The sequence below is a fragment of the Scyliorhinus torazame genome, chromosome 13 (genome assembly GCF_047496885.1).
Source record: "Scyliorhinus torazame isolate Kashiwa2021f chromosome 13, sScyTor2.1, whole genome shotgun sequence".
Classification (NCBI taxonomy): Eukaryota; Metazoa; Chordata; class Chondrichthyes; order Carcharhiniformes; family Scyliorhinidae; genus Scyliorhinus; species Scyliorhinus torazame.
The window spans coordinates 41,573,820-41,592,600 of NC_092719.1; the positions used below are offsets into that span (position 1 = coordinate 41,573,820).

The 18,781-nt window shown below is 43.6% G+C and overlaps 1 protein-coding gene across 2 annotated transcripts in view; it reads right to left on the reverse strand.

Moving 5' to 3' along the window:
• Positions 1 to 18,781, reverse strand: part of mov10l1 (Mov10 like RNA helicase 1) — a 108,966-nt gene that overhangs the window by 23,547 nt on the left and 66,638 nt on the right. For both annotated transcript variants that reach the window (XM_072471440.1, XM_072471441.1), the window contains exons 18-22: positions 16,656 to 16,802; positions 13,888 to 14,009; positions 10,523 to 10,622; positions 4,814 to 4,975; positions 1,284 to 1,457 (exon numbers count right to left, since the gene is read on the reverse strand). In XM_072471440.1, coding sequence (XP_072327541.1) covers positions 1,284 to 1,457; positions 4,814 to 4,975; positions 10,523 to 10,622; positions 13,888 to 14,009; positions 16,656 to 16,802 — 705 coding nt within the window. The remainder of the gene's footprint in view (positions 1 to 1,283; positions 1,458 to 4,813; positions 4,976 to 10,522; positions 10,623 to 13,887; positions 14,010 to 16,655; positions 16,803 to 18,781) is intronic.

The following is an 18,781-nucleotide window of genomic DNA, read 5'->3' on the forward strand; positions in this document are numbered from 1 at the left end:
AGACAATGGACTAAATATTTTCTCGAGTTGCGAGCACAGAATTGGGAGAATTCCATAAGCGGCAAACCTGAATCGGGAAGGAAGTGCCCCAGATGTTCTATATGCCAACCCATGCCCCCCACAATCCTTTGATCTTATACCCCAAATGCTAATTCACCCAATATACACCATGAGAAGGCCTCTAGAGCCATGTTAAAATAAAGTTCCAAGAGCTTATTGCAGACTTTTTTTTTTTTAATTCATAAACCCCATTCAGTACATTTTATTCCTTCAACTAAATCCTTTATAAAAGCAAACATTTTATACTTAATCTCTTATGAAAACATATTTGAATTTATAGTTCCATATCAAAGACTTTATAACCACTTGGGAGTTGTCAATCAAACTTTGATGAAATAACGTGGAATCAGGCATGCAGCACTAATCCTATAATGATGTCCCTCAGGTTTATGATTGCAAGAACTGATTTTTTTTTTTTTTTTAAAAAGGACTGCAGACTTTTTTTAAATTTAAAGATCAGAGGATTTAAATTCCTCAAAGTTTCCTTAACAGCTTCTTAGAGATTAATCACTTTTTACACACATTCATGTCTACTCTTGTAAACCAAACAGATGCCCTGGACCTATCCAAAGGGGTACACTACCTCTCCAAATAACTCCAGCAGAGGTCTCAACGGTCTAAAGGTTACAAGCTGTGTTTCGGACCTACCACTAACAGAAACTGGATTTGTATGAAGACAGCTGAACTGTTCAATGTGCCGCTGCCTCCATGAACTACAGAGGTGCCAACTATATCTCTGCCCTACCACTCCAACCCCCCCCCCCCCCCCCCAAATGCCCCTGCGGAAAGGGTGGGTACTGGGTTTAGGGGCGGGACCTCCAGAATTGGGGTTCTGGAGCCATTTTGGCTATGCCCGAGACCCTGCGAAAATTAATCCTTTAACTAGATGTTAAAGATCCTATGGTTTTATCTCAAGACCATCATTCTCCCTGTATCCTGGCAAACAATTGCCTCACAACAAACACCATTAAAAAGAGATTAGCTTCAGTTCAACAGAAGCACAATTCATCAATTATCAAATACCACATACTGTATTCTGTGGTTTCTGTTTAAAAACCCAATTACAGCAAGGAAAACAGCATTATTTTTAATAAAAAGTAAATGTTATAGTAAAACCACTTTGGGACACAAAAGTTCTCATTCCAAACAAATCTACTGAAATTAAAATCATGCAATCTAAAATACCTAGTTATGAACTGAAGTCTCTAGAAATGCACACATACCCTCAATCCATGAAAAATTATTGGAAAGTCTTTTCTGGGCAATTTTTCCCAGTTACAAAACTTGTTGACCACAGACTGATCAGAAGACATCTTTAGTTCTTGATGATAGAACAGTCTAGAGGGCAGGTCAAGTAAAGATGAATGTGAACGATAGTTATTCACCAGTTTTGTCACCTAAAAAGAGAGAGGGAGGGAGGAGGGGGTTAAATTTTAGTCATACACCTGAAAATTATATATTTATAGTACTCTGTGCAGCCACCTGACTTTCCCCTACTATATTATTTCCTATTTAGTGCTCCTGTAAATTATCTTAAACAAAATTAAAACCAGTCTAAAGACTAGCATTACTTTGTTGCAAGCCGTACAATAAGATAGAATTCAAAGTTCTGGCCTATGGGATTGACTAGTTTGGCCAAAGATATTGGCAGATTCCTGTGCAAATAAAAATGACATGATCTGCAAATTATTTCATTGGAATTCACAGGTTCTTAGAGCCTGATGATCCCGGGTCCATTTTTAAATAATAACTCTTGCCTTTGCCTTGCCCTTGGTTTGGCCTAAGCTTTATCCTCCTGAAAGATACATGGTATGACAGTAAGTATTAGAAAGTGGGTGATTACTCGACAATTACAAGAAGAAAGTGAGAAATATAACACTGGAAATTAACTATATCATTCATTGCGCATTTTATGGCCAAATGATCCTGGCCTCCACTTGTCTGATAAGTACCTGCAGGATGGTGTCACTGAAGTGGGAAGCTGAGACATGGTGCAACATCTTCCTTGATCCTGGGTGGCCTCAAGTAATAATAATAATAATAATAATCTTTATTATTGTCACAAGTAGGCTTACATTAACACTGAAAATCCCCCAGTCGTCACACTCCGCGCCAGTTCGGGTGCACGGAGGGAGAATTCAGAATGTCCAATTCACCTAACAATCGCTTCTTTTGGGAATTGTGGGAGGAAACCCACGCAGGCACGGGGAAAACGTGCAGACTCCTCAAAACCGTGACCAAGCCGGGAATCGAACCCGGGTCCCTGGTGCTGTGAAGCAATAGTGCTAACCACTGTGCCCGCCCGTGAGTATTGATTAGCTTGCAATGCATCAGCGCAGCTTCGCTTTCTTAAAGATGTGCTTTTTAAAAGGGAAGGCATGCATTGTTCAGAATGTGCAGATCCACAACAGTGTGATAGACAGCTGTGGAGTGTGGGATCTACCACTTTATGTGCTGCCCATCTCTTTTTTTATAAATTTAAAGTAGCCAATTATTTTTTTCAATTAAGGGGCAATTTAGCGTGGCCAATCCATCTAACCTGCACATCTTTGGGTTGTGGGGGTGAAACCCACGCAGACATGGGGAGAATGTGCAAACTCCACACGGACAGTGACCCAGGGCCAGGATTCGAATCCGGATCCTCAGCGCCGCAGTCCCAGTGCTAACCACTGCACCACATGCCGCCCTTCATCTCTTTAAGAATTAGAGCAGGCCGGTCACAAACCACCATAACCAATAACCAGGGCATCCAATTTACAGCCCAATATGTTCAAACTTACCATGGGAGGTCTAACTGTGTACTATATATTCTGAGTGTGACATGTGCTTACCCCAGAGTGTAAGTCAACCTATGCACTGTCATTTTGTTATTCCAATCATTAATCAATGAAACAGACAGTTTGGTTGCAAGTCAAATTTTGTACAAGTAGCTTTCAGTTACATTAATGCCACACAGTGATTCCACACTTCATAGAACAATGCAGTAGACATCTTGAAGCACACTTTTTTTTTACAATTTTCTTTTCATCCCTCTGAATATCCCTGTAATTTGCTTTTGAGCAAATCAAATTAAATAAATATGAAACTCTGCCAAAAGCTGCCCTTAAATATAGTGTTCCGCAGAAAGGAAAATGACCCTCACCTATCGGAGTTAGCTACCTCAACCGGGGATCTCACCCCTCTTTATACCAGAACAGCAAGATTATCTAGGTCAGGGTTTTTCAAAAACAGCGTCGCGACCAGCAGGTGGGTCGTGGGCGTGTGTCGTTCCCGATCACGGGGGAAGCGGCCAACAGCCGCAACTGGCTTTTAAGTTGAGGATGCTGGCTGCGACCTGCCTTTAAATACAAATGATGGAGTCTTCCCGCCAGAAGCAGTGGCAGAGAGCAAGTCACGTGCCCAGCACGCACACCAACATCAAACATCCTGTGCGTCCGTGCTTTGGGGGCAAAAGCACGGAGATGAGATTCCTCCATTTTGTAGCTGCCAGCAAGCAAACAACAGGACTGTGTGAAGAGCTGAAAATTTATCATTTTGTAATAAGGAGGAGAGGGCCAGAGACACAAACAGGCCCAGGATCTCACAACTGAATCTACTGGAGAGAGCCACTCAGGAGAGCCCATGACTGAACAAAGCAGTGCTGGTGTGAGCTATATGCAGAGCTCCAGGGTCTCTAAGTGAACAACTCATCAAGAAGAAACTGAAATTGGGATCAAAGTAATATAAAGATGATTTCTTGAGGTGTGGCTTTGTTAATTGTGCCAATGCAAATCAGGATGCAAAGCCCATGTGTGTTATATGCAGGGAAGTACTGGCAAATAAAAGTTTATAATCCTCAAAATTTAAAGGCATTTGAAGACATTGCGATTTCTAGGTCAAACCTCTAAATGCGGTGAGAATTCAAATCGTCAGCTGAAGTCATTAGCAGAAATGTAACATTGAATGACAAAGCAGTGTGAATGTGAGGACCAAGCAGGCCCACCTGTCATATTCAAGGTAAGTAGTAATGGCGTACCGTGAAGGTCGGTGGGCGTGTGTCGCGAAGGTTGGCCGGTTGGTAAAAGTGGGTCCCGGGAAAAAACATTTGAAAAGCACTGATCTAGGTGGCTGAGAGGGTTGGAGCTTCCAGCGATGTCATTGCTAAAACACACGACACACTACAATGTCCTGCTCACTAGTCAACCATCAGCAACCAGCATCCCCCAAATGATAAGTGCTTTTCTTTGTGGTCTCTCACCAATTACAGATTAATGGCCTGACTCCACTGCTGTATCACCACTTTGGTACTGCAGTGACTATTTTGATGAATCACTAAAATTGAACTATAAATACATTCTTCATACTTCAAATAATTAGTCTGCACACTAGCTGAAAACATAGCCTATACTTCCTCTACTGGAAGTGAATAAACAGAATCAAGATCAAAATCAACATGTTCCATTCATTTCATGTTATCTGGCTTTAGTTATTGGACATCCGGTCAGAGAGCGCCTTCTAATCTACACTCTCATAACATTTTTCCAACACGCAATTTTTGATCTTTTGTATGCATTGATATTAGTTTAATGTTTACAGACAAATAAAACTCCAAAAGCCTGTAAAATTATATTTACCAGGACATGAACATGGAGCAGCTGCACAAAATGACAGAAATACAAACCAGCCATCTTATATGGTGTGCATACATGGACGACATGGAAGGGGTAAAACATGACCACAGTATTTGGCTGCTGCAAATAAGGACCAAACTCACCAAAAGAGGATTGTACGATCCAAATGTACCAAAAGTTTCATCTCTGGAGTACGAAGGCCGTGTCATTAATCGCTCCAGAAGTGAAACAGACAGGCCATAAGCTGTTGCAATTCTAGACTTTATTATCGGCCCCAACTGCATTGGGTCTCCGGCAAGCACAATCTGTAGGTTTGATAATAAACAACCGCAGTGGGTCGATTATGCTGCAAATTACAATTCGCTCATTTATTCATTACTCCCGATCACTTCATAGATTTCATAGAATTTACAGTGCAGAAAGGAGGCCATTTGGCCCATCGAGTCTGCACCGGCCCTTGGAAAGAGCACCCTACCCAACCCCACACCTGCATTCTATCCTCATAATCCAGTAACCCCACCCAACACGAAGGGCAATTTTGGACACTAAGGGCAATTTAGCAGGTCCAATCCACTTAACCTGCACATCTTCGGACTGTGGGAGGGAACCGGAGCACCAGGAGGAAACCCACGCACACAGGGAGAACGTGCAGACTCCGCACAGACAGTGACCCAAGCCGGGAATCGAACCTGGGACCCTGGAGCTGTGAAGCAATTGTGCTAACCATTAGGCTACCGTGCTGCCCTTGGGAGAGAAATTTCAAACTATCAGAATCCCCTCACAGTGCGACCTTCTTTCGCATCCTCACATTCATCCCCAGCCCCACATTAAATTACAGCTTAAAAGTGCAAGATATCCACAATGCATAAGCTGGTAGCATACAGAATATACATGTTTAATGCTTGCTCACAAAGGCGTCACTCTAGCCCAAAAATGTTTCATGAACATAAAATGAGAGGTGCTGAAACCAAACAAGAACATCTTAACATGGTTTGGTCAAAGAAAATGAAACCCCAATGTTATATACTTTAGAAAATAAAATCAAATGCAGGAAAACAATATAGTCAGTTACACTCCGTTTACCGCATCACAATTCCCAAGAATTTTGGCTACAAGACAAAGGGTGAACAAAGTAAACTGCCCCGAACCTTGTTTAAAAGAGGCAGGGACAAGGAGAAGGAAGAGGGAAAGAAACATACTTTGTGAGATTCTTTAAATAGCAACCACATCAACACTCATTTTCCATTCTTGGCAATTGGCCAATTCAAAACTCTGAATAGCTTGGAAAATATTATGAAGTAATCTTATTAATTTTAATACAGCAATCCATCAAAAACACCATGACTCTCATATAGGAACAGCAGTCGGCCATTTCGCCCCTTGAGCCGCGTCTGTTATTCGACAAGATCCCGGTTGAACTGCAAACTAGTCACTTTCCTGCCTTTACCCCATATCCCTTGATACCTTTAGATAATAAAACAATCGATCAATTACAAGTATAGAATTTACAATTGATCTAGCATCAATTGCTGTTTGCAGAAGAAAATTCCAAAGTTATACAGTCCCTTGCATGCAAAAGTGTTCCATAATTTCACTCCTGAAAGGTGTGGCTCTAACTGTAAAGCTATGCCTTCTGGCATAAATAGTTTCTCTATACTCTATCTGTTCCCTTTAAGGCCTTGAAAGTTTTGATCAAATCGTCCCGTGTTCTTCCAAATTCCAAGGAGTACAATTGAGGTCATTAGTCAGCACAGGTTTGAAGGAGAAATCATATTTAACCAATTTATTGGAGCTCTTTGATGGGATAACGTAGGTTGTGGATAAAGGGGAGCCTGTAGATGTACTGTATTTAGATTTCCATAAGGCATTTGATAAGGTGCCAGAGATTATTAGGAAACCGGAGCACCCAGAGGAAACCCACGCACACACGGGGAGGATGTGCAGACTCCGCACAGACAGTGACCCAAGCCGGAATCGAACCTGGGACCCTGGAGCTGTGAAGCAATTGTGCTATCCACAATGCTACCGTGCTGCCCTTATTGATGTGGAGGTTAGATGGTTTGGCCATGCTAAACTGTCCCCTAGTGTCCAAAAGGTTAGGTGGGGTTAATGTGTTGTGGGGATGGGATGGGGGCATGGCCTGGATAGCGTACTCTTTCAGAGGGTCGGTCCAGATACAATTGGCCGAGTGGCTTCCCTCTGCAGTGGTGAGTCCATGATCCTTCCTCAGATAAGGAGACCAAAACTGTACATAATATTCCAGGTGTGGTCTCACTAAGGCCCTGTATAATTGTAACAAGACATCCCTGCTCCTGTACTTGAATCCTCTCGCAATGAAGGCCAGCCTTCTTTACCGTCTGCTGCACCTGCATGATGATCGTTAGTGACTGGTGTACGAGGACACCCAGGTCTCGTTGCACATTTCCCCCCCCCCCCCCCCCCCTCTCAATTTATAGCCAGACAATAATCTACCTTCCTGTTTTTGCTATCAATGTGGATAACCTCAGATTCATCCACGGTATACTGCATCTGCCATGCATTTGCCCACTCACTCAGCTTGTCCAACTCACTGAAGCATCTCTACATCCTCCTCACAGCTCACCCTTCCACCCAGTTTTGTATCATTTGCAAATTTGAAGATATTATATTATTATATTTAGTTCTCTCTTCAAAATCAATAATATATAGTGAGTAGCTGGGGCCTAGCACTGATCCCTGTGATCCCCCATTCGCACTGCCTGCCATTCAGAAAAAGACCAGTTTATTCTTACTCTTTACGACCGACCTACCAAACAGTTTTCTATCCATCTCAATACACTACCCCCCAATCCCATGGCACTTTAATTTTTACATGCTAATCTCTTATGTGAGACTTTGTCAAAAGCCGCCTGAAAGTCCAAATAAACCATGTCCATTGACTCCCCCTCATCAACTCTACTAGTTACATCCTCGAAGAATTCCAGTAGATTTGTCAAGCTGGATTTCCCATTCCTAAATCCATGCTGACTCTGAACGATTCTGCCACAGTTTTCCAGGTGGTCGGCTATAAAATATTTTAGAATGGACTCTAGTGAGTCCATTATAATAGACCCCACTACAGAGTCTGTAGTTCCCTGATTTCTCTCTACCTCCATTTTCAAAATAGTGGGATTACATTAGCTACCTTCCAATCTGTAGGAACTGTTCCATAGAATCTTGGAAAAGGACCACCTATGCAACCACTATTTCTAGGGCCAGTTCCTTAAGTACTCTGGGATGTAGATTATCAGGCCCTGGGGATTTATTTGCCTTCAATCCCATTAATTTCCCGAACAGCATTTTTCTACTAATACTGACTTACTTCAGTTCCTCCCTTTCACTCAACCCTGTGTATTCCAACATTTCTTGTGTCCTCCATTGTGAAGACAGAACCAAAGTATTTAGTTGATCAGCATTTCTTTGTTCCCTTTTATAATTTCCGTGTTTCTGACTATAAGGGACCTACATTTGTCTTCACCAATGTTTTTCTCTTCGCATACTTATAGAAATTTTTAGTCAGTGTTTATGTTCCCTGCAACCTTACTCTCATACTCTATTTCCCTCTTCTTAATCAATCCTTTGGTCCTCCTTCCCTTGCTGAATTTGAAACTGTTCCCAATCCTCATGTCTGGTTTTTTTCCTGGCCAATATACATACCTCTTTGTAGGATCTAATTCCTTTTACTAATTTCCCTTGTAAGCCATCGTTTGGCCATCTTTCCTGTTATATTTGTGCGACAGACAGGAATAAACAATTGTTGCAGTTCACCCAAGTGCTCTTTGAATGTCAAGATCTTATTCGATAGTGGATACAAACCTAAACTCTCTAAGCCTTTCTCGTAATACAACCCTTCCATTCCTGGTATTAATCTAGTAAACATTCTCTGAACAGCTTCTAATGCATTACACCTTTCCTTAAATAAGGAGACCAAAATCGTACACACTACTCCAGATGTGGTCTCACCAATGCCCTGTACAACGGAAGATTACTTTTGTAATAATTTCCTTGCAATAAACAATAACATTCTATTAGTATTCCTGATTACTTGCTGTATCCAGGTAGCAGGCCTTCTCTGATTCATGCTCCAGGACACCCTAATCGCCCAGTCTCAGATCTCTGCAATCTTTCACCATTTAGATAATAGGCTTATTTTTTATTCTTCCTGATAAAATGGACAATATCGCATTTGCTCACATTATACACCATTTGCCAGAATTTTGCCCACTCATTTAACCCAAGTCCCTTTGTGACCTCCTGACGACCTCTTCACAATTTACATTCCTACATATATTTGTATCATCAGCAATTCTAGCTGATTTATTTATCCCTTCATTCCAGTCATTTATATAAATTGCAAAAAGTTGAGAGCCAGCACTGATCTTCTCTGTGGCACACCACGCATCACATCCTGCCAACCAGAAATAGACCTAATTATGCAAACTCGGTTTCTTGTTGGCTAGACAATCTTCACTCCATGCCAATATGTTACACCCTACACCATGAGCTTTTATTTTTTGCAATAACATTTGCTGTGGCACCTTATCAAATGCCTTCTGGGCATTACTTAAATGGCTGCAAAATTCCAAGGTTCGGAGTGAAAGATTTAGGTGTTTTTGTGCGTAGGGTACAAAATGGTATCACGCAGGCACATGACTAATGGATTGCTATCCTTCATTATGAGAGGAATTGAACAAAAAAGTAAGGATATTATGCTTATGTACAGGGCCCCGGTGAGACCGCATTTTGAATACTGCATGCCGTTTTGGTCTCTTAGTTAAGGAAGGAGGCAAATGCATTGGAGCCGATTCACAGGAGATTTACTAGATTGAAACCTGAATTGAGTGAGTTGTCGTAAGAGGATGGGTTGGACAGACTGGACTTGTTTCCACTGGAGTTTGGACGGGTGAGCAGTGACTTGATTGTACATCCGATCCTGAATGGTCTTGACAAGGCGGGCATGGAAAGGATGTTTCATAGCGTGGGTGAGTTTCAAACTCAAGCTATTTGGCACTGTTTTAAAATTGGGATTGCCTTTTTAGGACAGAGATGAGGAGATGGTTTTTCTGAAGGTTGAGAGACTTTGGAACCCTGTGCCTCAGAATTTGGTGGAAGTGGGGTCATGAATATTTCTGAGGCGGAAGTAGATTGATTCCCTTGCTTAACAAGAATCTAAGGTTATTGGGATGGGAATGTGGAATTCGAAACAAACAGATCAGCCATGACTGAATGGCAGAGCAGGTTCGAGGGGCCAGGCGACCTATTTTTGCTCCTATTTCATACGTTCATATGTGTGTCTGTAATTCTAGTTTGTGCAATCACTCATTATAATAATAATAATCTTTATTGTCACAAGTAGGCTTACATCAACACTGCAATGAAGTTACTGTGAAAATCTCCGAGTCGCCCTGTTCGGGTACACTGAGCGAGAATTCAAAATGTCCAATTCACCTAACAGCACGTCTTTCAAGACTTGTGGGAGGAAACTGGAGCACCGGGAGGAAACCCACGCAGGCACAGAGAGAACGTGCAGACTCCGCACAGACAGTGACCCAAGCCGGGAATCGAACCTAGTACCCTGGCACTGTGACGCAACAGTGCTAACCACTGTGCTACCGTGTCACCCATTAGGAGTCCAGGTATTCGAGCTTCTGGCAGAGCAAATGATCCCCATTCTACATAAAGTAGACATCTTTTCAGCAGCACCCGAGAACACAATTCCCATGTGGAGATGTAGCTAGGTTAAGGAAATACTCACATTATGAGCTCAAGGGTGAACATGCTAATTACTCAAAACAATCCAAATCAAATCTAGTTTATCTATTCTCATGTCGTACCTGTCCATCCTCCTCAGATAAGAGCAGCAGTGGAATGAGACATTCAGGTTCACTGGCTTGACCAGCTTCATCAACAAACACGTGAGTAAAGTGTCCGGGTCTTTGATTAGAGAAAAAAAAAAGTGGATAATTACAGGTTTCTAATTTTGAAGGAGAAATTCTTTCTTGTCACCAATCTTTTGAAACAAAATAAAGATTCTAAACTGAACCTAGCTTCCCCAGATCATTTGAGCTATTTGGCATTATAAAGCTGGCATTAGTAGCTCTGGTACATTCCGCTGGTTCTCATAACTTTCCTCAATCACACATCTTCAGAGATAGCCATCTGTGACATCTTTCATTGAAAGAATGCTCTTAAATGTCTGAGGCTGCTACAATGCCTTTGGCTTCAGATTCTTCATCACTCAATGCTAGTAGGGTTAGTAGCATGCAGTCCCAAGATCTGCTCCATGCTTCGTTGTGTGCAGTACTAGATATTGGGTATTTTCAACATAAGCTTGGGATTCAGCAATGCATCTACGTTACTACTTCACGCAGGCACTAATTTATAGAACTTCCTTCTCGATTTGATTCCTCTCAATAACATGGCGGGGGCGATGATGAAGGAGCTGCTCTCCAAAAACTAGTGGATTCCATATAAACCTGTTGGACTTTAACCTGGTTGTTGTAAGACTTCTGACTGTACATATCTTTAAGATATGGGAGAGTATCATGGATAGAGATCAAGGAAATTAGTGGAAATCCATTAAGATCAGTTCAGGGCACCACCGATGTCATTTTAATTCTGAAACAAGTAATGGAGAAACACTGGGAGGGCCAATGCAACATGAAGATTCCATTCATCGATCCAGTTTATGGCCGGGTGCTTAAGGGAGAGATCTGAAGACATGCTAGAATTTGTGGGGTCCCCGAGATGTGCATATGACTATTAAAGGACATGCAAAAGGAGTGCCCATCAAGAGTACGAAGCAATGTGGGGAGAGTCAGAGTTTTGAAGCCAGAGTTGAACTAGATCAAGAATCAGTGTGGAGCCCCTTTATTTCCATGATTATTTTAACTAAGCAAGTAAGCTGGGAAGTAACATGGGTGAATGATGTTTGCAGGGGACGATGGTGAGAGTATATCTGGAAAACTGGAGAAAAACACAAAGACGAAGGTATGAAGATCAGTAGATCAAAGATCCAGTTTATGTAATAGAACGATATTGCCCAAACAGAAAGGAAGAGTCGAAAAGGCAGCTGTGAGATCGGCCTCGTTATATGGTGGGGAACTTGGGCAGCATCAGGAAGACGGAATGCTGGCGAGATATGGATGCTGCAATGGATGCGTGGAATAACAAGAAAAGAGAAAATCACAAACCAGCACACCAGGGGGAGGAGATCAGTGAAGATCGCAGGAGCACGGACGACAGCCTCTGAGTAGAGGCTGAAACGGTAGAGTCATGTGTTGTGGAGAGACAAAATGTGAGGTGGTGAAGGAACGCACGCAAGCGCACCCACCTGGAGTAGAAAAAGTACTGCAGAAATAAATTATTACATGAGCAATGGCCAAGTCTTTTTTATTTAAAAAAAAGGTTCACAAGGAGTCAAGTTTCTAAGTGCAGACAACCAATTTGTCTTTTCAATTACCAGTGAACTGCAAACATTACACCCTTGTTCAAAATGTTTGCATGGATAAGCCCAGCAATTACAGACAAGTCAGTTTAAGCTCAGAGGAGGGAAGCTTCTAGAAGCAATTATTTGGGATAAAATTAACAACCACATGGACAAACGTGGGTCGATTAGGAAGAACCAGCATGGATTTCTTAAGGTGAAATCTTGCTAAACTAACTTTCTGGTGTGTTTTGAAGACGTTAACAGAGGGTTGATCAGGGTCGTGCTGTTGAGGTGGTGCACATGGACATCCAAAAGGCATTCGATAGAGTGCCACACAACAAACATGTGAGAAAGCTTGTGGAATAAATATGGATACAATTAGTTCAGTAATAGGAAACAGCGAGTAATTGTTAATGGATATGTTTACGGTTGGAGAAAAGTTTGTTGTGGTGTTCCCCAGGAGTCGGTATTGGGACCCTTGCTTTTCTGAATTTATTAATGATCTAGATCTTGGTGTGCCGGGGACAATTTCAAAGTTTACAGATGATACAAACTTTGGAAGCATTTTAATCGGTGAGAAGGACAGTGCAGAACTTCAAAAGGGCTTAGACAAGTTAGTGGAATGGCCAGAAAGAAGTTTAATGTGGACAAGTGTGATGCAAGTCATTCTGGTAGGAAGAACATGGAGAGACAATATAAAATAAGATGTACAACAAAAGGTGCACAAGAGCAGAGAGACCTGGTTTATGTGCAAGTCATTGAAGATGGCAGGGCAGGTGTAGAAAGCAGTTAAAAAGGATAGAGTATTCTTGTCTTTATTAACGGTAGCATAAGAGTACGCAAGTAAGGAGGTTGTGTTGACCTTGTACAAGACTCTAGTTGGACCTCAATTGGAGTACTGTGTACAGTTCTGGGCACTAGACTTTAGGAAGGATATGAATACATTGGAGAGTGCACAAAAGAGGTTTACAAGAATGGTGCCAGGGATGAGAAACTTCAGTTATGAGGATAGATTGGAGAGGTTGGGACTGTTCTCCTTGGGGAGCAGAAGGCCGAGAGGAGATTTGACAGAGGTGTTCAAAATCATGAGGGGGCTGGACAGATCAGATAGGTAGGAGCTGTTCCCACTCATAAAAGGATCAAGAATGAGAAGGCACAGATTTAAAGTGATTTGCAAAAGAAGCAATTGCGATACAAGAAGAAAATCTTCTTCCACATACCAAGTGGTTCGGGTCTGGAATGCACTGCCTGGAAATATGGTGGAGGCAGGTACAATCGAGGCAGTCAAGATGGCATTAGATAATTATTTGAATAGAAACAATATGCAGGGGTGCGGGGAAAAGATAGCAGAATGACACAAAGCCATGATGCTCATTCGGAGGGCCGGTGCAGGCAAGTTGGGCTGAACAACCTCCTTATGCACAGTAACAATTCTATGACAAAGCCAAGTGGCCAAGCACCAGCCCAAACAAAGGCACTTTATTCTCTAGCAAAATGTTAAATTACTGTAGCGCTAGTTTTCATACATGTTTTCAAATGTTTTCCTACAGTTTCACCAGGACATATCTATAATGTACAAGAAGTCTAGTTTAATGTTGCCAAAACATGAGAATTCGTATTCACAACACACATTACCAAAACTGCAAAATCCTAACTGGTCTGAAAATGTTATATAACTGCCACCTTAGAGAACACGTTGAAACACTTTATGCAAGTACGCGATATTAGAAATCCAATACAGAATATTTAATAATGCATGCTTCATTGTACCTTAATCCAATCTGGTAGAATAATCCAGCTGTACTACATGTGCTGATTATGATCCTGTAGCGAGCTGCATCCCAAAGATCTTCCCCATCTTTACTGTACAGTTGCACAATTTCAGGTATGTACTGGCAGGAAAATAAAAATGGGCAGAATCAGAAAGCCAATTGCCAGCTCTGATAACATCGCTTTTGTGATGTAATTTATGACAAAACATGGGTTCTGCAGAATCAATTAATTAATCCAGTGAATTTCACTGAAAAATCCAGTGTGAAACGCCATTAGTATTTCTCAGTGCCTAAAAAGACAGAAAAATATTGAAACCTTCTCTGTTCTCTTTTCTGGGTCTTTATCACCATTGGGAAAAGCTATTTTATTCTGGCCACAGCATTTTGCGCGTTGGGCTGTTTTGAAGCTGGACGGAGCTGGGGCTATGGATGCGAATGTGGATCTCTTAATTTTGAAGTATAGCTATTCAAAATAATCGGTATTAGAATGAGTAAACAGTGTTTTTTAAGGAAAAATACAAACATTCAACTGTAGAAACATATTGCAAAATGAATAGGGCAAAAGTAAAACCGAGGAAAAATTAATATTTTAAAAAGCTCAAATCCACAAAGTCAAAATGAAAAGTATACGCAAGTACAATTATTCAAATATGAGCCATCAAACAAGCAAACGATGAACTGGGTGCACCCATCTAGATTTTGTAATATTTTAAAGCAATGATAATAGTGTTTTTGAGGTGGCAATTTTTTTTCTTGCACTTTTCTCTCCATCTCGTCAGACATGGAGACTCCTGCTGGAGCATGATGTTCGAGAAGGCGGCAACAATTCTTTACTCGGGTGGCAATTCTTCATGTGTGAAGAGAACTCTGATAACTCTGATGCCGCGCCAAGCCCAATCCCATTGTCACCGGCGATCGACATAATTGCTGTGAGCAGCTGACTGTCAGAAAACTGCTAAACTTACTACGAATCGGAGATCAAACCTGCAGTTTTCCTCGTAGTTAAACCCTCAGAACCACCTGAGATATTGAATTTACCATCTGTGGTACTAGAGGAAATGGCATCAAATAAATCCCCTTCTCACTCTTCAGTGTATCTTTGTTCAGAAAAAACTTTCATTTTATATTAGTTTTTTTTAAACAAAGATGCACTTCTGAAAGCGTTATCTGCCCACAGGTTAATACTCATTCTCTCCCACCATCAAAAGAAACCATGTTTTATTAATTGGGCCCCAAGGTTCTAACTGATGGGCTCACTGGAATACATTTATCATTTCCTGAAGCAGAAAGAATTTTATGAGCTTTTTAAAACCACACACATATACTAAATACACAATGGGACTCTCTGGTCCCAATTTCAAAAGAACAGTCGCACCAACACCAACTAAGACCCAAGCCAGAAATTTCCCTCTGCAACAAAAATGCTTTCATACTGATTGTCCAGGCAAGGGCTTGACATCAAGGGAAAGGTTTTCAACTTGCAGGTGGAGTGTGATGCTGGCGTTGCAGGTCAATCAATCCACACAACACTTATCTTGCACAAGTTGAAAATCTCCTCTCAGTTTTCAGAGAACTGGGGCGGAATACTTCCGAATCCCCGCGATGGCCCGACGCCGGCGTAAAAAACGGCATCCGGAAGTTGCGGAATCCTCCGCACTTCCGGGGGCTAGGCTGGCACTGGAGGGGTTGGCACCGCACCGGCCGGCGCAAGTTAGCACATGCGCAGAACCGCCGGCGTGGTTCCACGCATGCGCAGACCGGCCAGCGTATTCTAGCACCTGCACAGGGGGGTGTCTTCCTTCCGCACCGGCCACTGTAGGGCTCCGCCATGGCCGGCGCGGAAGGAAGAAGTGCCCCCACGTCACAGGCCCGCCCGCAGATCGGTGGGCCCCGATCGCGGGCCAGGCCACCCTGGGGCTGGATCCCCCGCGCCCGCGCCCCCCGCCCCCGAGGACCGCACCAGCCGGTAGGTCCCGTCATGTGGGACCATGCCCAATTCACGCCGGCGGGACTGGCCAGAAGCCGACTGCCGCTCTGCCTGGAGAATTGCCATTCTAATAATGGTGATTATTCTGCACACACCACCTCAATTCAACCTCCAATTTTTATTTTACCTCCAACTGATCTGGGAGATGATCAAAAGCTCCCGGCAGGTTGGGTCCATACTGAAATGCTTGCTGCAACTACAATTTAAGGATTCAATTTCACAAATACCGTTGCTGCAAAATGGCGAGCAACCAAATATTGCTGCTACAGAAAAAAAAAATTGCAGGAAAATCTAATTAAATCCCAAAGGCTCTGGTTCGGAATGTGGAAAAAGTGTTTAAGGTTAGTGTACAAGTGACAATTCGAAAAATGTTGAACGTTGGTTGCTGAAGGCGGCTCAGCTTAAGAGTGTGGATGATTTTGAGGGGAGGATATTGGGGGTGCATAGTGACTATGCTAAACTAATGGAAAGGACTTTTGTGGTGTGCACTGCGCAAAATAGGGAGACGATAGAGGGGCAGAGCGAGTACATTGATTAAAAAGATCAAGGGAGGTCAAAGGGAGTTGGTGTATAATTGTAACAGGAGGATATGAAGGGTTGCAACCATCCTCAGATGGGAGAGCATCTTTGTTGACAAGTATTAAGCATAATTGTAGACCATCACTTTAATTTAAGGATGGTTTGGTCTCATTCAAACTGGAACGGTTTTAAGTATGGTCAGTTTCTCCTGTTCTGCCAAAATGTTCCCTAAAGATTTTATCCAAAGAGAAATATCATACCTCTCCGGGTCTGCAAGTGGCATTAACTCGTACCATATCTCCGTGCTTCAGAAAATTGCTGTCATGTAAACGTAAACACAGTAGGTCAGCCGCACTGTTGGATGGAGCACAAGCCAAAATCCGACTGTCTGGTAAAGTAAAGTGAATCTAAACAGAAACAAAAATGCTTTTAGTACTTGCAAACTGAGCTCTCCCTGCACCAAAGGAATAAAATTCAAAAATGTACAAAACAATTAGCAATTAGCAACTCTTTCTAAAACGGCATTTTGAGATTTGCTTTCCCACTGTCCAAAATTAAGGTTTGTTTAGAGATCAGGGGCGGGGTTCTCCGACCCCACGCCAGGTCGGAGAATCGGCGGGGGCTAGCGTGAATCCCGCCCCCGCCGTGTCCCGAAGTCTCCGCCACCAGAGATTCGGCGGGGGCGGGAATCGCTCCGTGCCGGTCGGCAGGCCCACCCCCGCCGATTCTCCGGGCCACGATGGTCCGAAGTACCGCTGCTAGAATGCCTGTCCCGCCAGCGTGGATTAAACCACCTTTTGAACGGTGGGACAAGGCGGCGGGGGCAGGCTCCGGGGTCCTTGGGGGGGGGGGGGGGCGATCTGGCCCCGGGGAGTGCCCCCACGGTGGCCTGGCCCGCGATCGGGGCCCACCGATCCGCGGCCGGGCCTGTGCTGTGATGGCACTCTTTTTCTTCCGCCTTCACCATGGTCTTCACTATGGCAGAGGCGGAAGAGACCCCCTCCCCTGCCCATGCTCGGGGATGACGTCAGCAGCCGCTGACGCTCCCGCGCATGCGCTGATCCGCGTCGCCCGGCGAAGACCTTTCGGTCCCGGCTGGCGTGGCGCCAAAGGCCTTTCCACGCCAGCCGGTGGAGAGCAAACCACTCCGGCACAGGCCTAGCCCCTCAAGGTGCGGGCTTGCACCTTTGGGGTGGCCCGACGCCGGAGTGGTTCCCGCCACGCCATTACGCCGGAACCCCCCGCCGGGTAGGGAGAATCCCGCCCAATGTTACTGCAATTGATTATTCTGCAAGTGTACTTTTTTTTTCCAATAAAACTTCGGCATATCTATGATTTTCTCACCTCATCAAGCATATCTGATTCAAGAAAAACTTCTTAGAACATTATCAATTAATTCCTAAACAATTCAGATGAAATAATAGTATTAAATTGGGGCTCGTATGACAGTGAAGCATATTCTTTGTTTAATTGAGTGGCAGGACATCAAGCTTGTGCACATGGGTAGCGATTCAATGGAAATATTTCAAAGTCCGCTTTTGGGTGCATTTGGCAGGGTGTTTCGCGATGGCCGCATTGGCTAGATCGCAGCCTGTATTCAATGGCATTTAGTGCCAAAAATCACCCTCTTGAGATTTTCAACATTATTGGCTACCTCGCCGTCTGATTCACCAGACTCGCACCTCTTTGTCCCCACAGGAGAAGATAGCCCATAATAAATGGTAGAGCCAGGATGGGGACGGAGTCCCAGAGATTCGAGTCCTCACACCCTATGAGGAACGGGTCCTGGAAATCGCGGGGTTGCCGGAGGAGAGAGCAGTCAACGAGGATGCCCTGCACAGGTGAGGATCCACTGTCCCTTCACCCAGATGACCTGTCTCAAGTGAGTTGTTCATGTCAGACAAAATGCTCCTTACTCTCATTGACCACTGAAACAGCCTTCACCTGTGAAGCTAGAGGCTGCTCACAGTCAAAGGGAGTGAAATTAAATTTCAAGATAGAAGCCGCTGTAGGGCTCTGTCCTGGGTGTGTTTAGTAGGACAGGCAGGCTGCAGCTATGGTTGCCCCTGTCCTGGGTCTTCACAACATTTAAAGGTGGCTTGAAGGCCTCACAGATGCAAAGCCAGTCACCCACCTGGCCCAGAGCGACCCCCAACCTAGAACACTTCAGGCCTCCACCCTCCAACCAAGACCAACACCCCCCCCCCCCCCCCCCAGAATCGCACCCGTGCTTCCTGTGAAAGTGACTTCCCAATGTCAGCTGTAGAATGGGAGACGGTGCTGAACCTAGGTCAGACACTTCTGCACAGGAAGAGCAAAGGCAGCAAAAGTCACATCCTTGTACCGAATTCAATGGAGGACAAATTGGAAATAGCAGTACACCAAA